The sequence below is a fragment of the Lissotriton vulgaris genome, chromosome 2_1 (assembly GCF_964263255.1).
Source record: "Lissotriton vulgaris chromosome 2_1, aLisVul1.2, whole genome shotgun sequence".
NCBI lineage: Eukaryota > Metazoa > Chordata > Amphibia > Caudata > Salamandridae > Lissotriton > Lissotriton vulgaris.
Window position 1 is genome coordinate 1,414,040,475 of NC_141687.1, and position 24,566 is coordinate 1,414,065,040.

At 44.7% G+C, this 24,566-nt stretch overlaps 1 protein-coding gene across 5 annotated transcripts in view; it reads left to right on the forward strand.

Annotated features, from left to right (window-relative positions):
- The window catches only part of DIXDC1 (DIX domain containing 1), a 493,171-nt gene that overhangs the window by 232,870 nt on the left and 235,735 nt on the right, over positions 1-24,566 (forward strand). For all 5 annotated transcript variants that reach the window (XM_086957178.1, XM_086957181.1, XM_086957179.1 and 2 more), the window contains 2 exons: positions 13,668-13,797; positions 20,238-20,363. In XM_086957178.1, coding sequence (XP_086813304.1) covers positions 13,668-13,797; positions 20,238-20,363 — 256 coding nt within the window. The remainder of the gene's footprint in view (positions 1-13,667; positions 13,798-20,237; positions 20,364-24,566) is intronic.

Here is a 24,566-nt window from a genome sequence, read left to right on the forward strand (position 1 = left end):
ATCAAATATGCACGAAACTTTAAAAAAAAAAGGATCATGGACCTCATGTCCTTCCTGGAAAGTTTTGGGGTGACGAGAGGTAGTCCCAAAATGTGTATTCCCCAGTTATTTTTCTATAGGAAAATTGAACACCTATTCCACAAAAACTGCAGAACGGTATTACACCAAATTTGGCAGAAAGCTGGGTCTTGCTCCAGAAAGCGCCCATTTTTTGATTTTGTATAAATCGGTTCAGTAGTTTTTGAAAAATTAAGATTAAAAAACTTTGTATATTTCATGCCGTAGAAGGTCTGCAGAGCTGACAGATCACAAGATAAGATCTGATTACCTGCCACCACATCAATAAAGATGTAGCGGCAGTCATTTAAGTACTCTAGGACTTAGTGCCCTGTCCTAGAAATGTTTATTTAAAAACAAGTGCGAGCAGGGCAATGACACCCTGCTCTACCAGGCCTTGGGGGGGGGGGGAGGGGGGGGGGGGGAGGAGAGGGGGGGGGTTAAAAAAAACATTTTTATTTGTTTAATACAAGCTACGGATCTGCAGTGCCAATAAAAAAAAATGCGCCAGCAGTCTACCTCCTTTTTTGGAAACCCACCGGTGGTGGCTAGTTATCATTTTTAGGCAGTGGGGAATGCGCCCTTTGTCCCCGAACTTTTGAGATGCCCTGGTGACCCCATTCCCCAGGGCCAAAGTTTTGTAATGGTGAGGCAGCACGGCCCCTCTCCCTGAGCCTGGTAGAGACTCGAGGTACACATGCCTTCAGCCGCATGAGCATTGCGGCTCCCCCTGCGGCCCCCAACGTCAAACACATTATGGAATAATGGAAGTGGCCTGGTTCACCCAGGGATCCAGCAGCAGCCATGGGGATTCTGGGAGTCTCCCCACAGCCCCACTGAAAAGGGATTTGTGGGTACCCTAGGTGGGCACCAGGGCACTCACTTAACAAAAAAAGTATGTCTCCCGCTGGCTCGCACTATGGAAGCTGGCAGGAAGCGGCCCTGGACCTTAGCTCTCCCCCCTCAGTCCCCAACATCAAAGCATTTTATAGGTATCGTGGGTGGACACCGGGGCTCTCACACATGTAAAATAAAATAGAATAATAACTGAGTAGCAGCAGCCTCTGGCCAGTAGTGCCCCATAATGTCCTAGGGCACTTATACATTCTATATGCTTTTGCTTTTGATTCAGGATGCACCCTCAACTTTCCATAAAAGTTCAAATCAGCCAATTTACACCTTTGTCTGCTCTGTTACCTACATTACTCATCCAGGGAGCTGCATTTTCGTTCAGGGTTTTGTTTTTATAATTGACTCAGGAAATGCCCATCTTGGTAGTCCCCACACACATGCTAGTGCCCCTCATAATAACCCCCATGCTCCCCCTGGGATTGTAAGGAGGTGACACAATTTGAATTTTTTATTGCCAGAAATGCAACAAATTTACGAGCTTCTGCTTGAAGCTTGGTTTTACATGAAGTTGCTTGCGTAGAGCAAAATATATGGACTCGCCATATTTAGCAGAGATAAAAATTGTTGCTGGGTTCCCTTGATGGTATAAGAGGTATAGCAAAAAGATTTAGCAAAGTGATTACTTGAGTTACCCTTTTCTCGAACAGGAGTTACTGCTTGGATTACTTTTCTGCTTGAACTTGGGCTTTCCATAAGTTCACCTGTACATGTACACTTAAAATTCTCATTATTACTGTTTTTATTATTCTTAATGTTATTCTTATCTGCCATTAGAATTTGTATAGCGCTTAACCTTCACTCGTATGCCTCCTCTTAGTTTTGTGGGTTTTATCCATTTTCATTGCAGCCTTGGACTTCCGGCATGTCTAGCGTCCAGTGGCGGCTGGCGCAGGTATGCATAGTGGGACGTGGGTTGGTCAGGTTGGGAAGTGGAGGAAGTCAACAGATAATGGGATAGGTCAAATTAAATACTGGGGCGGCCTGCATAGGTAAGCGCGGTGGTGGGGCAGGGCTTGGGTGGGAGAGGGTGAAGTCGACAGACGATGGAATAGGTAAAAATAAATCAATAAAACCGATTCCGTGGAAGTAGGGACATGCAGATCGTACAGCAGCACGCAGCTTTGCAATGCACGAAGCCTGGGATCTCTGCTTTACATTTGTGATCTAAAATCATTCATTAGCAGTATTTGCTGGGTCTTTCCCTAAAATCCGCCCGCTTCTGTTTTTGATGTTTTATTGTTACCTGGTGTTGGGGGCCGATAATCCCTAAAATTTGAAACATGAAACCTTCAATATCCTAAGGGATATACCTTGACAGTTGTTTTTTTCAAAGGCGATCACTAAAGACGAATATTTTTTTATTCTGTAATTGCACATATCATTATTTGACCCATTTTGTTGTCCATACATAAACCTGGAAAATGTGGGCATCTACCAACACAAAGGCTGTATCTCTGCTGGATTTATAATCCTGTGGACAGGACATGTCTAAACATAAAGAAATCTAGGTCTTTAACACTCGGACTGAACTAATTTCACCAGCTCCCATGGAGAAAAGGATGGCTTTTGCAATGCCCCCCTCCCCACTCCTGTTGTTGCATCTACCCTTGCACACTGGCATACATCCTCTCGAACCTTCCCAATGCTCCCTGCCAGCTTACCTTTCCTCCCTCCCCTCAAATGCCCCTAGAGCCAACACCCCACCACAAAGTCCCAGAACTCCAGCAGAGGGCTGATGCTTTGAGAGCAACATTATTAACACCTCTTGGCCCAGGACAACATGGTGATAATGCAAAGCTGGCAGCCCAGGTCGGTTCCCCCACAACTGACCTAGCATGCCCTAAGGCTGCTGCGATGACGAAGATGCTCATGAAAAGCTGAGGAGCCTGAGTTTGCCCAGTATCACTTGAAAGCCAGTGAGATCATGAATGCTGCAGCGTTCCCAGAAACTGCTCACTCTAGAACACATTGGGTGCAAGGTTCCCTGCCCACAGTGTCATTGGTGGGGTTTGTGTTCTTCTAGTGATGGACTGAACTGATGAGTCACAGGCTATCCCTGAAATGTTACAGTGGGATCTACTGCTGATTGATGGTATCATTATGGGGAGGGCTGTCAAGGAGATGCACTCAACGTCAGCATTATTAAGTCTAGAGATGAGACTAGTATTAGTTATCTGTCGGTATGTGTAATAATCTAGGAAGACCATATAAAATAAAAGTGTGCTAGAACTGTGGATGGGGAAGTCTCAAAGGGAACAGGAAAGTCTAATGTAGTCACTCACAGAGGAATATGTATTTGGCTGCTTCACCAAGGATCTCGTCAAACATAAGTACATTATTCTCAAGTTCAATATTTTGTTCCTAGTTCCTATCTAAAGCAAGTGACCTTCATTTGGTACTTACTAACCAAAGACATCAAACAGGCAGCTTTTTGAAGGATAGATATCCTCTGAATCCAGAAACAACGTAGGACCATGTAGTAATTCAACGGGCTTCTAGAAAATGGGTACCAAATAACATCAGACCCTAGGGCTCGAAAAATCATTAAAATGTTACTAGACCTACAGATCTAGTAACCTGCAAAATCTACTTGACCTAACTGTAATGTACTTGACCTCTGTCTCTGTAATGAGCAAATGTGACAAGATAACAAGATTTAAAGACATCTTTATTGCTCATTTACTTTGTGAGAATGTACGTTGTTACAACGCATGCTTTTAGCACGCATGCTGTAACAACAAAGTTTTAAAACGCATTCCATGACAACGCATTACACTAAGGGGTGTTGGATAGTGAATATTTTAATTTACTATTCCAACACCAGTCCCCGTGGACACTAGGGAAGGTTTTGGATAGTAAATTAAAACTATTCCCTATCCTAGAGCGCCCCCCAGTGTAATGCGTTGTAATGGAATGCGTTTTAAAGTCTGCGTTGTAATAGCACTGCGAGCTAAAAGTTGTGTCGTAAATGACATTTCCCACTTTGTGAACAATAAAGATGTCTTCAAATCTTGTCACATTTGCTCTGCTTTCAGAGACAGAGATCAAAAGTCAGTTTGTCTTCCTACTTGCTAGAAAGGCTAAGGAGGCCCTAAAATGAGCTCATCCTGATTAAATCTGGTCACCATAGCGAGCGTGTGAGTCGATTATTCGAGCCCTGGACCAGGCTATGAGACCACTCCAAAGACTAAAAATATAGAACCATATTGACTAGTTAGTGTTGTTCCCTTGGATGGTCTTCCTTTTAGAATATACTACATGGTTACTTCTGGACTGTCCATGAACCCTGGAAGTGACATCATGTCTACATGCGTGCCAAAGTGTCTGAATGCTTTGATACCTGACTATGTGCCAGTCTATGAAAGGCAGACATCATGGTTGAACAAGTATTTATGCATAGCATGCAGTGGCGGCTACTAATATTAAAATATGGTGTGGCGGAATGGCCCCAAACTCACCAGTACTGGTACTGCTAGTGCAGCACTTCTATCCCTGGTCATGTCCACTAGCAGGAAAGGGAAGGACTTCCTTCCTGGTGGTGTAACCCAAATCCAGCCAATCCTGGAGCTGTTCTCATGGTGAGAGCAGCTCCAGGATTGGTAGGAAAAGGCTAACCCAGAACTCTTTTTGAGGCTAGGGGCCTGTGCCAGCAATCCTCTGACTGTTTCACAGCCAAGGAATTTCTGTGTCTACAGTGCACAAGTCAGGCTGGCCGTAGCAAGAGAGCCGGCCAACCAGACATGCCCACTGCAGGGACAGTTGTAATACTATAGGCGGATTTCAGCCCTGCCCCCTGCCCTCACATTCGTGCGAACCGGTAGAAAATAAAATGACATGGCAATAAAATGGCATTGCCATGACAATTTATTTATTTGTGTGTGCCTGCTCGGCTACAGCAGGCGGGTTGACCCTCCTCCGCTCTTTAGGAGGAGCGGCCCCTGATAGCACGGTATGTCCACAACTGCACTGGCCTGTATCCAAGAACACAGGTGGTGGCTACTGACCATGCAAGGTCGCTTGACAGCCATGACCCATCACTTCTATGTGTGTTGTTGCAGGTTGTCTTTGGCTATGCTTCATGCAAGCCTGCATCCATCCACTCTTCATGGTCTGACCATTTGACTTCATTTGGGCAACCGTCCGCATATTGTAACTTATCAAAATGGCAGCGCTATTGAAAGTGACATCATACACCTTATATCCCCTATGCTATTTACAGTATCGACTTCTCGTCCCAGCCTCAACAGCATTCTGTTTGCTGTAGATAGGCTATAGAAGGGGCAAGCAGTGAAAGCTACAGGAAGTAAACATGGATCTTCGATCCCTTTTTATATTCTCTTCCTGATACTGCCTCCTTGATCAGTGGTAGTAATAGCAGTGCCAGTGGTACCAAAGGGCAAGCCAAGAGTAACAACTGATACTCCTTGCCATCTCTAATTGCCACCCATGTGTATATCAAGCATTCTCGTTTGACATTAGAATAGCGTTTTATTGAATCAAAAGTCACAGGCTCAGAGTATAGGCTCTACCGTCCCAGTTAAATTAATTTATAACCTGCTCTTTTTTAGTGCCGAGCAATGCGTTATGTAGGAAGCCCCAGCTTTGGCATGAAAGGAGCACAGAGGCACAGACAGGGAGATTAAGTGATTTGTGCAGCCTCACACAGTAGTGTCAACTGAAGAAGCTTGGGATCGGACACCGGTCACAACTGACAATTTAGCCACTACTCCATTGTACAGTTCTCTCGGTCTCCCTTCCATTCTCTCTCTTGCTATTGTCCCATGATTAAGCAGCAGATTTGTGGCTCAGACCCACTGATGTCAAATCACTTCTCCCGCCACCAGACTGCTTAGTCAGCATGTGCCCTGGATCCGTTCTCCTGGCCAATGTCTGGATTTACTGTGTCATGCTGATGGCGAGAGCCCGCTTTGAGGACAATGCGCCTGCATGCTTCCTATTGTAAGGCTCAGCCTGGCAGTGGTATTACGGGAGCGGCGGGGAGCTTAGAACTGCTGGCAGTCTGTACTGACACCAGAATGGGAAGCTTAGTGCAGAAGAAAGCTAATCCTATCCCTGGAAAATCTGATTAGTTTACATGCGCCAAGCCTGGTCCTTCCGGCAGACGGTGGCAAATGTACCATTCCACCGTCTCTCCTAATGCAACGGAGGAGAGCAGCAAGCCACTCATGGCTCGAGTGCTGCCATTTGTCAACCCTCTTGCACATGCTTAATTTAATAACCAAAATGACGGCTTGTCGAATTAAGTCTGAAGGAGTAGAAATACAAAATTGTGGTCTTTTGACTTAAAAACAAGCTCCATATCTTCAAGAAATAATCTTTCTTATGATTTAGACCTTGGTGAGTCAATCCTCTCAAACTCAACCCACCGGCAAAACCCTAAGCATGTCTGCCCAATACCACAAACTCTGGAAAGCCCTACCACCTAACAACACGTTAGCCAAGTTTCACATTTTTTTCGAAATTCTATCCAACATTTCAGATTTTTATCATGCCTACCTCTTTCAAGACTGACAATAATCACAGAACAAACAGGGAGTCAGTAAAAGGTTAGCCACATTGGCTAAAGGATTCTCAGTGTTGCATCTGTGGACAGTTGTAGCGTGCACTTACTTGAATAAAGATTTCTGAAACATCATTATGATGGCATGAGGCAACGGTCTGAGCCCCTCTTTATGGAACCTGCTTCGAGCATAAGCTCGGCTCGCTTATCAGTACAGCTCCCAGTTTTATAGCATTTATATTTTTTAGCATTCCCATCTGTGATCATCCATATTTATTTCCAGCATATTTTGGGCCTTTTTACAAGTAATCCACAAAATCTTACTCGGGCAAAAACTTCGGGGCACAAACTTCAGTTTGCGTCTACATTGGTATTCTACCTCTTAACTGTACACTACGGTTGTTTGCCAACATCAATTTCACCAGATAAAATAAATCATGCGGTCAAAAGGCAGATATTCAGAGCTTGTGCACCTTGGTAAGTAGGGGGTACATCTAGTATTTGTGGGTTTTTACCTTTGCATAGGTACAAAACACAGAATGAGGCTCAAATTGTGCATACCCCATCCCAGAATGTCTTCACTAGTGTGCTAGGGAGGGACATTTTCTGTGTATATCCATATTTATTTAGCATTTTGTGGAAGATGAAGCTGCTACTGGTGAATCACAAATTTGCTAGCATTCGCGACAAGAATTTGCAATTCTATTAAGGACACGGAGGCGAGGATTATGCTTCTCAAACTTTACTGCATCAACACAGCAGCCAATGAAAATATATTATTTTCTCAAGTAAACAATAAAATTACTACATTTCCCATGAACACCATGGTTATAGGCACGCCCCCACAGTCCATAAGAACCCCTTACGTGCACATCACTTCCTCTTTCTTTGAGGCGATAAGTCCATAACGTGAACCAAACAGAACAGTCCATAACATGAACCAAACAAATCCTCCAACGTGGAAGAAGAACTTCAGGTTGTCATCTCGACGTCAGTCGTCTGTCATTCCGACTTTTTCTCAGCTCCTGAAATAAAGGAAATAACACCACCGTAATCACTGAAATATTTGGGTGGGTAAGCGTTTGATATACAATACATTACGCCGGGTGGGATAATCCTCGCCTCCGTGTCCTTAATAGAATTGCAAATTCTTGTCGCGAATGCTAGCAAATTTGTGATTCTATTACAGGACCGGAGGCTTCAGATTATGCTTGGTTTAACGCTGAGTAAACACAACAGAAGTAATGTCACCCACCGGCTTATAATAAAAGGTTTTAAATGTCGATTCAGACGACCAATCTGCACAACGCATGATATCTTGAATACTGGAACCTAAACCATATGATTTGGACGCCATAGCGCCTCTCACAGAATGAGCACCAAAAAGTTGCGTATCTACACCAGCTTCTTTCATTACCTCACGAAGCCATCTCGCTATAGTGGCCGCCACCACTGGTCTAAAGGGTTTTTTAACACCAATCAACAGCTGATTACAACCCTGCGGCCGCAAGGCCTTAGTACATTCCTCGTAGCATTTTAAACATTGAACCACACATAATTTTTCATTTGCAGGAAAAGCATTGTATGAAATATGTCTCGTTAAAGTTTTTGTGCGACCTGTAATATGAAAAGAAACCCCTTCCGGGGAAAACACTCTACCTGTAACGTCGAGCGCCCTCACATCAGAAGTCCGCCTGCAAGATGATAAGCACAGCAACATAGCTAGCTTTGCCGACAGTTGTTTCCTAGAGAGGAGATTATTGACCGGCCATTTGTTGAATAAATCCAGAACCAATGACACGTCCCATAGCCCAGAATACTTGGGTTTGGGCGGGTTGGCTACCCTGACTCCCTATAGGAGTTTGCATACCAGATGGTGCATACCCACCGGTTTGCCATCAATTTGACTATGGCCCGCAGAAATCGCGGAACGGAAGTTGTTCACCGACCTGTAGGCCAGGCCGGCTCCCGCCTTTTCAGTAAGAAAGTTCAAAACTTGGGACAACTCTGCCCCCACGGGATCCAGGTGTCGTCCCATGCACCAATCCACCCAGCCTTTCCAGGCCGAGGAATAACGCTTCCTGGTGGAAGGCGCCCATGCCTGCTTGATGAGCTCGGCAGCCTGTCCCGAAATGCCTGGCAAGTGCCACTGTTGCCGGAAAGCCTCCATGCCATCAGCGACATCCTGCCCTCTACCAGTAACGGATGTTGTTCCTGTTGAGGGCCCTGCAATAACCAACTCGAGCCCGGGAGCATCCTCGGACTGTCGCAGCTCCACTGAAGGAGCTTGGGAAACCACGCTTGTGACGACCACCACGGCGTCACCATGACAATCTCCGCCTCCTGTCTGATTACTTGCGTCATCACCCTGGGGATCAATAGGAACGGTGGAAAGGCATAGTTGGTCCCCCGAGACCAGTTCTGAAGAAAGGCGTCCGTCGCCGCTGCCAATGGGTCCGGCCTCCAGCTGAAGAACCGGGGAAGCTGAAACGTCGGTCTGGAGGCAAACAGGTCCGTCTGAAAAGGACCCCAGATTCTCTGTAGCCACTGGAATACACGAGGGCACAGCTTCCAGTCGCTGTAATCCCTCAAGTGCCTGGAATTCCAGTCCGCCACCTGATTGGCTTGGCCCGGGATATATTCCGCTATCACTGATATTTGATTCTGCAGACAATAGTGCCAAAAGTCCTTGGCTATCTGAACAAGCATGGACGACCTCGTGCCGCCCAACTTGTTGATATACCTCACCGCCGACACATTGTCCAGGCGGAGGAGGATGCAGCAAGATGTCTGCTTCGGGGATAACGTGCGAATCGCGAACGACCCCGCCAACAGTTCTAAACAGTTGATGTGCATTTCGAGCTCCTGAGCCGACCATCTGCCGCCTGTAGAAACCTCTCCACAGCGCGCGCCCCAGCCCCACCGGCTGGCGTCGGACTCGATAATTACCTCCGGTTGGGATCCAAAGATCGCCCTGCCGTTCCATGCATCTACGTGACTGAGCCACCACTGTAGTTCTGTCCGAACGTCTTCCGACAGAGGGACCGAATCGGTATAAGAAAGGCCTCTTTGTAGGTGTTGAATTTTGAGGCCCTGTAGCGCCCTGTAATGCAACGGCCCCGGAAATATGGCCTGAATGGACGATGCCAGTATACCCACAACTCTGGCCAGCGTCCTGAGGGTCACCACCTGTCTGTCCAACAACTTCCTTATTTCCTGTTTCAAGTCCCGCAACTTGGCCTGCGGTAGACGCAGTTGCGAGGTCTGGGAATCGATCATGAATCCCAAGAAGTCTACCATCTGTGTTGGAGACATCACAGATTTCTTCAGGTTGATCACAAACCCCAAGCTCTGCAGCAAAGCAGTAGTCATGGTCAGATGTCGTGAAAGAGTGATCTGGTCCTGCGCCATGATCAAGATGTCGTCGAGGTAAATAATTAGTCTCACACCTCGTTCCCTGAGGTACGCTACCACTGGCTTCATCACCTTTGTAAAGCACCATGGAGCCGAGGAAAGACCGAAGGGAAGAGCCGAGTACTCGTAACACTGGTTCTCCCACATGAATTGTAGAAACCTGCGATGCGGTGGAAATATCGGTATAGATAGATATGCATCCTTTAGGTCTAGGCGTACGAACCAATCCTTTTCTTGCAGCAAGTCTACCAGGAGGTGAATACCCTCCATCTTGAAATGGTTGTACGTCAAGTATTGGTTGAACTCTCTTAGGTTTAGCACCAACCTGTTGCCGCCCCCCTTTTTCTGGACAAGGAAGACGTTGCTGAGGAAAGTACGGGGACCCTGCCTGCAACGAGATATCGCCCCTTTCATCAGCAAATCTGCCACCTGCTCGCTTATAAAACTGCGCTCTTGTAGGGAAAAATGGAGAGGTGGAGGGGGAAACGCCTGCGCTGGGCTGGAGTAGAACTCTAGGTGAAAGCCCTGCACCGTCTGCAGCACCCACGCATCTTGTGTCAAAGCTCGCCACTGCGCCATGCAATGCTGCGTGCGCCCCCCCAAAGGAAGAAGGGAAACATCTGAGACACTCACCGGTATTCTTGTAGGATTTGAAGTTGGCTCTATTGTTTCCCGACTGGAAATGTCCGCGGTTGAACTTTCTCTTGGACGGATAGAAGGTGCCGCCCCGGGTGGAGTCCCACTCTCCACGACCGCGGCCAAAGTCACCGCGCTGGGATCCTTGCTGGAATCCTCGGCCTGACGAGCGACCCCCGCCTCGTCCGGCCCTGGTGAAAACCCCCTGTGTAAGGGCTCTCTTTATCCCACTCTGGGCCTTGTCCAGTGCGGTAAAGGTACCGACGTACTTAGAGATGTCTTTGACAAACCTGTCGCCAAAGAGGAAACCTCCTGCCAGGGGTCCCGGCTCTGCATCAGCCAGTTCTGTCAAATTGCCGTCCATCCGGAGCAATAACGATTTGCGTCTCTCCGAGGAGATCGCGCAGTTGGCGTTTCCTAGGAGACAAATGGCGCGCTGAGCCCAGCCCGCCAGGATATCCGGGTTTACTGCCCCTTGACCCTCCTTAGCCTTCAGGGCCATCTCCAAGATTTTTGCCAGGGGCCCCACGACGTCCAGCATCTTGTCCTGGCAGCCCCGCCAAGCCCTGTCTAGCCCCCTTTTGGGGTCCTTGGAGAATTTCCGCAAGAAGGTTAGCATACTCGCGTCGATTTCTGGGGTGTCTGCCACGCCGTCTGGAAGTTCAGGCCTTGGGCATTCCGACCGCATGCGGGTCCGCACATCCCTACTGAAGCCCTTTCGGAGATTTTCGTGCAAGTACTCACAGACCGCCGGCGGCGGGGTCCAATCCGAAGATCGGGGATGGACAATCTCCGTAGGGTCAAAATCGAATGTCCTGATCCTGTCCTCAGCCGGCTTAGGATCTACTTTGGCCTTCTTTGGGTGAGGAGGGAGTTCCTCCGACGTGTCAGTATCGGTCCCTGTGTCAGTGTTGGAAGTGTCAGTGTCCACAGGGATAGGACGTTTAGCCTTGGCCTTGCCACCCACGTACTGTGAGCTATATGATTCTCTCGGCGGCAAAGAGGCCAATGACTGAGTGTGCGGCCATTGAACGACGTCAGCTGAGTCTGCCGCTGAAGAAGTGGCTGCCTGCTTCTTCTTTTTATCCTCATAACCGTGTCTTTTCGCAAAACCCTTCAGCTGTTTTCTAATGGGTCGTAGTGCCTCCGCAAGTGCCTGCTGCACCGTCTGTGGGACTTTCGTCTCCATTGCCTTGTTCACAGAAGCTTGGACCGAGGCATCCAAAGCATCGACAATCTTGTCCTCAAGGACAGCCTCCTGCTGTCCCTCCATAATTTCCTCCCCATCATTGTACTCCTCATCGGGATAGCGCACCCAACCTTCCATTGTGAAGGCACACACACTGCAGAGCAGTCCAGAATATAGCACTGGGCGAATGGGGGTAATGGGGGGGGTCAGCCCAAGCACACACAAGTAACTGGCAACGTTTCCCAAACCCCCTCAGCAACGCTGTAGTCTGGAGGATCAAAGATCCTGGCCCCTCAGATCCCTGGAGCGTGTGCACACTCTGGGCCAATAGTTTATACAGCCAGCCGGTTTAATAAGGCAGGCGCTCACACAGGGGGTCCGCCGGTATGCAGGACGCGCGAAAATGCGCTCCGTGTGAGCCGAGGAATCGGATCGAGGCGCGCCGCCCAAACGCTGCCAAAAACCTACTAAAAACAAGCCCAATTTGGCAGCGTTTTGGGGCGCGCGCGTCGACCGAGAGCCACCCGGCGCTTGCGTCAGGGCCTACAAGGGAAGCCTCTGCGCGCCTCACAGGCTGCCGGTACAGGGCTCCGTGGTAACGCGGCGGGCCCCCCGCCGGCCAAAGACCGTGAAATCCAGCGCCCTCGAAGCGCGCGTACAAACGGGGAGAACCCGATCGGAGGAAAAAAGTGGTTCGTAAGTAAACAACAATGAAATAACAATGAAATAACACAGAGCTAAGTGTTGCAGCGCTCGCTGTCACTAGCGCGCATGTAATAGGATATATCTAAGCTAAAGCGTCAACAATAGAGACAGCATACAGAGCGAGTCGCCCCAGTAAGTAAAAGCCCATAAACAGGACAATAATCAACAAGAATAGCCCCACAGGGAAGAACCCAAGCACAAACAGAGTGAGGGGACCCAAGGGGAGGTGCACTTAACTCTGGCTTGAGCAGCAAAGAAAGAGGAAGTGATGTGCACGCAAGGGGTTCTTATGGACTGTGGGGGCGTGCCTATAACCATGGTGTTCATGGGAAATGTAGTAATTTTATTGTTTACTTGAGAAAATAATATATTTTCATTGGCTGCTGTGTTGATGCAGTAAAGTTTGAGAAGCATAATCTGAAGCCTCCGGTCCTGTAATAGAATTTCCAAGGGTTCTCTATATTTATGTGTAAACATCAGTAAATATTGAAAAGTGCAAGCCTTACTTCTGTAGAGCACATGTACGACTTATGTTTGAGGCACGGGGGAGGGATAGAAGGATTCTGAAGACTGTGTGACCCTCAGCTGCCAAAAGTGACACAATCTTCCTGTTGGCCCAGGTAAGACCATTGCTTGGAGCACCAGACGACAGGGCCTATAGGGCAATCGGGCAATGTAAGATGAGCTGGTCTGACAGGCCAGTTTGGGATTTTTTATTTGGCTGATTGCGGGCCTGTTTTATGGTTTGCTGGGCCAGTTTTTGCTGATATTAAAACAAACATTGCCTGCAGCAAGCTCAAATCTATGCAATCTTTCATACCTTGCAGTACAGTTATACTGCATGCCTTTACTAGCACAAAGTTGTCCCACTCTGTAAACCTGGGCCACATTTTTACCTACCTAGTTGACTAATGAAGGCCACTTTTATTTTGGTGCCTAGGCCTATTTTCTGTCCCAGTCCGACCACACCATTTTAGCACAGACGTCACCTCCTTTTATAAAGCATTATGATGTGGCAAAGTTTCATATGGTATGACTAAATACTGATTCTGAGATAGGTTTGGCTGCTGCTATGCTTTGGAAATCTAAATACATGAAGTAATTAAGTATATAAACCCTTTTATAAAATTTAGGATCATCGCTGCATACTCGCCAGTTTATTCCTCATATCTCCTCATATTGTCAGTTAATCAAATTATTTTTGTTTTAACATATATGTTACTTGTTTTCCAGCAACAACTAAAGGCATATGTGGCCTGGGTGAATTCCCAGTTGAAAAAGAAGCCGGATGTAAAGCCCATCCACGACCTGAGACAGGACCTCAGAAATGGCGTCGTTCTAGCGCATCTCATTGAGATAGTCGGTGAGTATTTGTTTTTTTCACTTGCCATCCTTCCTATTCCAGGACCAGATACGTTTCTGCTTGAGTTTCCCATTGGTTTGACAGCGCGGCTGTCGGATTGCTGACAAAACACCCACATTGAGTTTTGAGTCTGCCCCTTTCAGCAATTTGTTGTCTTCGGACAGACTTTTTTAGCCACCCACTTGAGACTTGGTCAATCCTGTCTTGGCTCTGTTCAGTGGAGTACTCCTCTCTAACTCAATGTTGTTGGATGTTTATCCTTTTGCCTCTACTCCAGTATTTGCATTGACCTGACGCAAGAGACAGCTTTACAACTATAGCCTGTTCTATCCTCGCCTGGCTGTAAATGTGCACTAAACGTACTAACATATAAAACCCAAACCTATGTTTTTGCCAGTACTTGATTTAAATTTCATGCTTAGTACCACATAAGTGATTCGTGGCAAACATACTGTATTTTATACATATTTATTTTAGGGGATTTGGTACAGTTTCTTGCCCATTGATTTGAACAGCCACGACCCGTGCGGGTAAGAGCGTTGGGGCCGAGTTGGGAGGGTAGTTCAAGAGACGCCCACAAGGGAAATTTAATTATTTATTTAATTTTCCCTCATGGTCATCTGAAAATTAATAATTTATTTAATTTTCCCTCATGATGATCTCTCAAAACCCCCACCCGGCCCCACTGATCTTCCCTGCATGGTCCACGGCTGGATTTGAGATGTTATCAATCACATCTTGGATGAGCCCATAGAAAATTTACATGTTTGTAAGTCACGCCCTTAATTACATTGGTGATGCCCCTTTGAAAAAAGCCCTGATTCTACCCATTTTATGCTCACTTTTTGTTCTACTCTTTTCACACACTTCTGTTCTACAAACTTTGCACATTTTCTTCATGAGTTCTACCCATTTCACAAATTTGCTTATCCATTTATTGTTTTCTACCTGCTACGCATGCCCCCCATTTGTTTTCTACCTATTTTAGATTACCACTTCACGTATTTTACCCATTTCATGTATTCACTTCTTGATTTCTACCAGTATCTCCTGTTCTTTATGCCACCTCTTTTACTTGTCGGATTAATTTCTGATTTTTCATTTTCATGGGTTAGTTTTTACCAGTTTCAAAGTTTACTGCTTCCATTCCATTTGTCAACTGTCTTTGTTGCCCAATTTTCACCTGGCATAAGGGCAAAACCTATTATTTACAGTGCTTAGAAACCACAATATAACTGTACGAAGCACTTTCGAGTTATTTAAGTGATGGCATCAGAAAGACTGGGGCGTAGCTTGGTCAATGAGATGGGGGGGAGGGGGGGGGAGGGGGAGGTGAGCTTCAGGTTTCCGATAACCAGGCTGCATAATGTTTAAATATAGGACAAGCAGGGTGCATGAGAGGTGCCTAATGTGCAATGAAAGGGGAGAGAAATGCAGACTGGTAGGAGTACTTAGAGAGAAAACACAATATTTTTGTAAGCTGTTTTTGACTTTCAAAACAGAAAAGGAGAGTGTGTGTGCATTTTTGTCTTAGTGTATGCAAAAATATCTGGTGAAATCCGACATCTCCCCATACCTGACTGAAAGCAACTGTGCCCAACTATTTAGCAGAAAATACATTTTGCCTTATTTCTGTTTCCAGTTTGTGTATCCTTCTGCCTTCATTGGAATGCACAAGGTACTATTTTGCCTCCTAACAGTACACTCCCATCACACAATTTTTTATCAAATTAATACATTCTATGCACACAGCAGTATCTTCTGTTTTGAGCTGCTGCTGGCCTTTTATAGCTTTTGTACAGTTTGTCATGTGCCAAACCTGTTGACATTGCCAATGTTTGTTTGGAAATTGCCATTGTGTAGCAAACTTTCTCCATGGAGCCCGCTTGTGCCCTTTTCTTAAAAAATATTTTATACCACTTCAAAAGGAATCTCTTTCTTCAGCTACACAAAACATTTGCACATTTTTTGCAAAATTCCTCTTCTTTGGTAAGCCCATTTAATTTATGAAACTGCCTTTTTAGGAACAAAGTACAAAACCGCATTTTAGTCCCAACGTAGCCTAACATATGGTGATTTTGGGCCATTTACACTGTTTATGGCCCATTCACTGTTAAGCAAAGGATAAGATATTTTCATAGGACACAGCCGGTCACAATGTAACACAGTTTATCAATGCTTGTTGTTCACTTTGATGTGTAAAGCATATGCTTTATTTATGATTTTCTGTGGCAACTTGTTTTGGAGAGACGGATGCATTTAAAGGCACTCTTTATGAAAGCTTTTGTATTTATGTTTAGCTACACAATAATAGTGTACTCGGTCTGCAACTGGGTCTTTTTTGGACCACATGTATTACTGGATATAAACGATTTCCTCAATTGTCCTGGCAGGCTCTAGGGTCATGATTTGAATGGTGCAGCAGGTGCAGTGGCACATGGGCCAAAACGTCTAGGAAACCTACTGAGAATTGATTATTGCTATATTTTACTACTGAAAAAACCAAAACCAAACTATATTTTGCTACTAAACGAGCAGTCACAAGTGCAGTTACCTTGCAGGCATTGGGCTCATGATTTGAATGCATCAGCTCGTGCAGTGGCACAGAAGCCAAAAGGTCTAGGAAACCTACTGAACATTGATTATTGCTATTGTGCAATTAATTACTTTGCATACCATGGGGTCTTGATCTGAATGGTACACAAGGCGAAGTGACACAGGGGCTAAAAGGTCTTAGAAACCCACTGAACACCGTGTATTACTATATTTTAGTACTAAACCGGCAGTCACAAGTGCAGTTACCTTGCAGTCACTGAGGCTTTGATTTGTATGATGCAGCAGGTGCAGTGGCACAGGGGCCAAAAGGTCGAGGGAATTCTCGGAACACCGATTATTTCTATATTTTACGACTAAACAAGCAGTCACAAACACAGTTGTCTTGCAGGCACCAGGGTCATGATTTGAATGGTGAAGCAAGTACAGTGGTTCAGAAGCCAAAAGCTTTGGGAAACCATCTGAACACAGATTATTGCTATATCCATCTATTAAATGGATTTCATGTTTCACTATATAACTGCAATTACAATAAAATACAGTACAATATGTTACTCCTAAACAGGAGTCAAGTGCAATTACCTTGCAGGCACTGGGGTCGTGATTTGAATGGTGAAGAATGTGCAGTCTCACAAAAGCTAAAAGATCTAGAAAACCCACTGAACACTGATTATTGCTACTACTAAACAAGCAGTCAGGGGTGGTTTTTTTGGTTCTTTTGTAACCATTGCACCCAAAGTAACACATAGCCTAAAGAATCACTGTAATAAAAGCTGTAACCTATTAGACTTTTCTTGTCTACCTACAGCTTATGTTCCATTCAGCGCATTTATAGGGTACATTTTCACAGTTTTTGTATGGTTCTAAAAATGCTTCTGGTAATGGATACATTAACACCTTGGCAAGGGCATTCTGCCTTCTATAACATTAGCACTTCAGCCATTGTAAATACTACATAAATACTTATAACATATGGCATTCCATCGCAAAGTTTGGCAAAGCCAATAGGACTCACCAATACAAGATCTATTGGTTTTCTTAATGTTTTTAGACATTTTTATACAGCTAGCTTCAGTGCAGCATAACTGAAAATGAAAACAAAAGCGTTATAATGCAGACAATGTGGGCTGTGTCATACAGTTTTCTTACATTGCTTTCATCCATTTGCAACATAGCTAATAAAAACATTAGCCAAGCCAATAAATCTCACATAGGCAAGAACTATTGTCTTTCCCAATGCTTGTTAACTCCTGTTCTCCTCATGAAAGCCATTAATTCTAATCTTTTACGAACCTCTGATAAGCAACACAGTGCTCAGTGGGTCGAATCCCCAGGTATTGCAAAAACATGTAGGTTTCACATACTCATGTTAACTTATGCTCTCACTGTGCTGGCCAAGACAAACAAACAACTTTTCCTACAGGTTATCATTTTAAAAGTCCTGATTGTAAAGATTGGAGAGACAAAATTCGAAGTAAATGAACACGTTTCTCGTATTTGTGATCATTTTTTATTCCGCATCAAAGGGCATGTATAGCAAGCAACATACAGTACAGGAGACTTTTGAATAGGAAAAGTAACACTTCTTGTGTAACGAGAAGATAGCTAACATAGAAGGGAAACATTTGGTCCAGAAAACAGGATATGAGCAACCTTTGCTAGTCAAAAATATCGAACAAGCATTATCAAAGCCAATAAGCCTGGCATCAGCTGCCAGCCTTTTGGGTTTGGTAATACTTGTTTTGTCATTTTTTGTGTAAAACTTTATAGTTGTGGGAACTGATGGGCCCTTTGTCATCATAAAAAAATTGGCTTAAAGCAAATATTATGTTTTGATCTCAAATGTATATATTTCCATATAAGTCCCTTGCACTGAATGTACCTGCTCTGTGTGTGAATGTGCTGCTTGTGAAAGCGCAGAATGGCCTCACCCGCAGTGGAGATAGCTAATGATTGAAGCAGACTGACTCACTGTCCCGTGCTGTATGGTCTAGCGGGTGGAAGAAACATTTGAATGATACAAAAAGAGACCAATGGCTGAAGAGGACTGACAGCTCCTATAAGTATAATGTATGTACTTAATATATGTATCTCTACAGTTTAGTTAAAGCTAGGTTAGAATTTCCAAGGGAAAGTTATTTTTTCTTTTGCTAACAAGTTTGATGCACTCAAATCTGAACAAAATGTTCCCAAAAGAAGTTCATTAGCTTTGGCTCCTTCATAGAAAGTTTTGTGATGTTTAACAAGCGGGAGCCAAGAAAAATTGGGGACCCATACGTTTGATTTCCCATCTTGATTTCCATAGGAAAGTTTCCTCTATAATACAGAAACAACGAAAGAATGGAATTACATCAAATTTGGCAAAACAAAATTCGAGTGTTAATCAGAAATTGTGCTTTTTGTGATTTGGTGTAAATCTGACCTTCAGAACTCCAGTGGTACTAAAAAAAAATAGGCCATTCCGATTGGCGAGGGGAGCTCTATTTCTCTTTAGTCATTTCAGTACAGTGGTGCTGTTTCTGATACTGAATGATCTGATTGGGTGGCTGCAACTCTGAAGAAAATGGCGCAGTTGCTATTACAAGAATTAGGTACTCGGTCCCTGAGTCCTGGAAAATCTTTCAAGAGACTACATAAGGGGGCAGTATAGGTACACCCTGACCCCTAGGGCTATGTGGGACAGGCGGGGAGGGGTCCCAAAAAGACTCTGCCATAAGTTACATTTAAACCAATACAGCTGTATCAGCACCTAGTAGTTTAGTACCCAGCAAGGTTAGTCCTATGGTACTGTGCTACTGGTTCCACTGTAACAAAGAAACCATTTTTTCTTTTAAATGTCCAGTGTCGAGTCATAGGCCAGACTCTGCTGTCAACCGCCATTTTGCAGGTCATTAGCTTTGCACAGTGGGGGTTGGCTGCCTGCAGTTGGTCGGGCACGGGACCATCCCACTGCTGCGCACTGTGGAAAGCTGTGCACAGTAAGGGGTTGGGCACGTGCAGAATTTTGGGCTCCCGTGGCCCTGTGGTTAATCTTTCACTGAGCACAGCCATGCGACACAAAACGTGGTAGGCAGAGCCGCATCAGACAGTCCCAGGTTTGAGTGACATTGGTAATTGTCAAACAAGCATTGGTAAACCAGTAGATCTTGTTTCAAAGTGCCAATGTGTGTACCATTAGCTCATTCTTTTTTTAACTCCTTTCTATTAAGTTTTAACAGAAGCAGACCATAAGTGACCGACCAGACATGATGATTTTCACCATATTTGAAGTTGGTGTCGTAGATTAATCGGTCCTTTACAATTTAAATTGAATACCTTCCCCATCATTCCTCTAGCAGTGCTTCTCTTCTCTAAAAGCTGTCCCAGATCTTTGTGAACTTCATCAGAGACCCCCTATTTTGATATATTACCTTTTCTGCCTTCCTGCACAAGTCCACATTGTGGGAGCAGTCGCTGAAACCAGAGGTGGAGCTAGCTACCAACTAGCGATGATGTCACGTCTGGCCACAGCCAGACTGGAGTTACACAGCATCTTCACATACGTGGGTTTCGTGTGATCTACCCGTAAACATAGTATTATTCATTTGGTATCCATGTTGATCCCTATGTCAGTCACTCTCCTTAAGTAGTTCTTTACCTTCTCCCAGAATACCTTTATCTGCAGCCAACCCCACCATATATGCAGGTCATCTCTCCTGTGTCCCCATGCCCTCTGAGGCATGGCAGACCTAGTAAATCCATAAGCTGTCAGTTGTATGTGGTGCAGTATATTCTGTGCAGCAGTTTGAACTAGACTAGGTGGAATCCTGCCTTTATTGTTCAGTTGCTTGGATGTTAAACTGAAGGAAAGAAAGAATAATGGTAAGAACTGTTGTTTCTCTTCTCAGCTGGAGAAAGACTGAGCGGGATTCAGGGAAGTCCTGGTAGTCCACAGGAAATGAGAGAAAATGTGGAGAAGGTGCTGCAGTTTGTGGCATCAAAGAAGATCCGCATGCACCAAACATCATCGAAAGGTAAGTGTTGCAAAGCTGCCCTCCTTACAGCACATGCATTAAGTAAGCATGAGTGTAGTCATCCCAATACTGCTTAGACCGCTTTCCAGCTAGGCATTCAAAGTGATCATTTCAGCACGGTTTGCATCCATTCCAGAGAGGCATTCCAGTATCACCATTCCAATTTTGCATGCATCACATCCTGTTAAACATACCACTATTTTAAACACTGCTTAATTCAAACCACAGACAAACGTTCCAGAGAGAACATTCGAATGCAGCATGCAGCAAACGAAGCTAAGCGTTCCAGAGCCATTTCCAAAATACTTTGGTCATCGTACCAATGAAACCTTTTTAAGTCACAATTTCAGCAATGCGTGCATCAAGCTCACTCAGCATTTTTATTTGGTTGGTTGAAGTCTTATTTAAGGGTGTCGCAGTACTTTACATGAGAAGACAACATTTTACTTGAAAAACAATAGATGGTACAATATGGAATATAATTTTTAGCAGGAGCAAGTTGGCAGTCAATTATCATATCTGGTGATATATTTTAAATTTGCATTTGTAGTGTACAAACACAGAAATAGTAACTTTGCCTATAGACAGGAGTGTAACTAGTCATACAGACTCTTGCTCAGATGGAAATATGGATGCTACAGTGTGTTTTTTAGTTACTCAAAAGCAGGACTGGATAGACCATTTATTCCACAGGGCATTTCACTTGTGTGCTGATCGCGAGAGCTGGGCGGGCAGATGCCAGGCACGGCCGGCACAGGTAAGTGCGGTGGACAATGGGGCGAGGCAATGTGGGGAAGTCGACAGATGACTGGATAAGTAAAATTAAATAAATAAATAAAACCACTTACTTTGTGCTGGCCGCATCACCAATGCGGCGAGAGCGCAAGTTAAGTGGTTTTATTTATTTTTTTGTTTCATTGTACCAGTCCTGTCGTCTGTTGACTCCCCCCTACCCCTTACCCTGCCCGCTCCCCCGCCCAACGCTCTTACCTGTGCCGCCCATGTTTGGCAGATTTGTATTCAACTTTAGTCTCTCATGCCTGTAGAGAGAATGGTTTGATCATATAAGTCTGCCGCACTCATTGCGTATGGGGGCCATTTTGAGGAGTTGGAAATGAATATGTGTTGGGCTAGAGCCCTCGGACACCAGGTTTGAAATTCCAGGGCTGCTCCTGATAACTCTGTCACTTTTACCAGCTCTCCTAGGTTAATTGCAGCAGCCACATGAAGGCTTCAAGAGAGAAAAAAAATAAAAAATAATGTAAGAAGATGTTGGAGAAAAAGCGATCAAAGATGGAGGAGAGAAAGAGAGAGACAGAATGGAATGATGGATAGAGAAAGACAGGGCAAGGAGACAAAGGGAGCAAGACTGGTTAGAGCATGTTTGCGAGGGCGGCTTTTGGTTTCCCAGTACAGCCCTGCTCAAAAGAGGTGTACATTTCACACAGAGAATCATATTCCTATTTCTCTAGGAAACTTACGGAAAGCAATTTCAATCCTGTGTCGAGTGGGGTAGTACAGCTTGAATTTGGAACTCAAGTTGGTGGGACCAATGTGATCAAATATTTGATAGGTGATAGAGGGAATTAAAAATAACACGTTTTTGATGGTTTATTAGCGAAGATCTAATCAAGTCCATGATATTGATTGTGGGGGAAGACCAAGAATTAGGCTGCTGTTTTTAGTGGTCTGGTCCTGATTCAAAAAAATAATTGTGCATGCCCAAATAGAAAGAGTTGCAGTACTCTAGTAGCTAGAAAATTAATATTTGAAACATGGTTTTACAGGAGGACATTGTAATCAATAGGATGAATTTCCCTAGCATTTTCAGAATAAAAAGAATAAGACAATGTGGATTGATTCACCTGGGCCTTACAGGAGTGATCATAATAAAACAGGAAACCAAGATTTCTGACTCTTTTGAAAGATGAGAGAGGAGCCCCTGGTTCCTGATGCCATCAGGCTGAGGACCATATCATGGAGCATTCTCCAAAAATAAGTATTTCTCTATTTTCCCCATTGATCTTACATGATGTTGATGCATCCAAAAAGCTGCTGTAGTCGTGCAGTTAGAGAAATGTTCCTGTGTGATAAGGCTATTGTGGACAAAGGAGAAGAAAACGTATGTGTCTTCAGCGTATGAAAAAAGGATCAATGCAAAAGTGTATTGACGTGGGCCAAGAGGGCAATGCATATTTTAAAAATTGTAGGGCTAAGAGAAGATCTTCTGGGACCCCAACAAGGCACTTCTTTTGGGTGAGATTACACAGTTTGAGATCTTCCCGATTTGAAAGAGGCAAGCCTCTTCCAAGTGTGAGAGGGAATGCCACAGCCCATAAAAGTGTATGATCTTGGTATTGTGTTTTTGAAACAGGTAGTTTGGTGTGCCACTGTGTGTGGCTTTGTGCTTGATGAGGAAGAAGTTTTTATATCTTTTGAGAATCAGTAGGAAGGTATTTGATAGTACTGGGGAAACTGCTGATGTGATTAAAGCATTTCATTCCTGTGACTGGCCTCACAGAGTCATTTAGGGCTGCAATCAAAAGAAGCCAGATGCAACAGACTATTCATTGCGAGTAAAGCTTTCCCAGAAGCGAGGTATCAAAATGACCATCAATTGTACCGCTGTATTAAAGTTTGATTCTGGTATGAAGGGTTTACACCTTCAAGAAGTTGGTACTGCATGTTCTCTCCTTGTAATCCAGCGATTTTGTGCATTCAGTCATATGGGTTTTGTAGTTTTGTACATTGTTTGCCCAGCCTTGATTGGACTGGTTTCTACCATTGGGTGGGGAGATGGCAGGAATTAGATCTCAGCTGGGTTTAATTTCAGGTTTTGAAAAGTTAGCCAGGCTTCAATGTTGTCTAGAGTCCACCGTAGAAGAGTCTGTCGTTCGGAGAGTAGATTGTTTATGATTTACATCCTTGCACAGAGAAGATTCAAGATATTTGAGTGCTTGAGAATCATGGTAAGAGATTACAAGAACAGATTAAAAAGACTTAGAAGTAGAATTGATCCATGTGGCATTCCCTGACCTCAGTATGAAGGGGATGGCATATTATTGCTCAGTCTTATTTGTCGGGATCGGTTTTCCAGGTATAACAATAGACGGCATAGTTATGAGGCGTTCATACCCATTCTTTACTTGCTTGTGTTAAGTGGCGGCTCCTCAACTAAGGCAGAGGAGCGTCGCCCCACTGCTTTTTTGCAGCGAAACAAAGGGAAGATAACATTATAACTCACATTATTATAGTTGTATTTTCTTCTACTTGTGCAGGGGGCAGGGGAGGAGTGATAGGCAGCACCCTTCTAAGTGAACAAGGACTGCTTGGCCGGCCCTCTCAGTCTTGCGCGCTTCGCATGTTCTCCATGCAGGCTGCATCACAGCCTACGTGGAGAACATGCCCTGGCCTCCAGTCAGCATCTGAGTGCTGAAACACGGTGCTCAGACCAGTCACAAAGCTGCTAAGGCAGCGTTGTGATTGGCTGACTGGGAGCCTAGATGTGCTTCCTGTGGCTGAGCGAGGGAGGACTGCGGAGGAGAGACGTGGCAAAAAGGTACGTTTTATTTTTATTTTTTTACACCCGTTCCCCCCCACATCTTCCCCCCCCCCCCCCCCCTCCCGCTGATCCAAGCCGGCCACTGCTGCTTGTGTTAGGTAAAGTGTTATGGTTCACCATGTCAAAAGCTACTGTTTACATGCTACCAACAGATTTCAAAATGGACTGTGGCATAACAAATTGGTGGCAACCGTAAATTATTTAAAATGTGATGCTGTGCAGCACTCTAGTATTTTTGCTAAAAAAAAAAAGAGATGTGATACTGGTCAAAAGGTATTAAAATCTTCAAGACTAGCTCCGGCTTTTGGGTCGACCTATTTTAATATCTCCCGATTTAGTGAAGGATAATCAGTCTCATCCAGCATGGGATAAACGTTGGACTGATCTCTTTTAGCATTGTGACTGATATCGGACCAGGGAAGTGAGAGGGTGGTATGACATTTGTTGTCGACTTAATAAGATCACTTTCCATAATTTCTCTGAATTTGTTCCAAACCAAAATTTTTTTAAACTAGAGGGTACGTGTTTTTTTCCCAATAGATAGAATGTTTTCATCAAAAAAGTCTGAGAATTCTTCACTTCTCTCTTTTGCATTTCTAACACAGAAAGGGAGGTGAGTTAATATCATGTTTCACAATGTC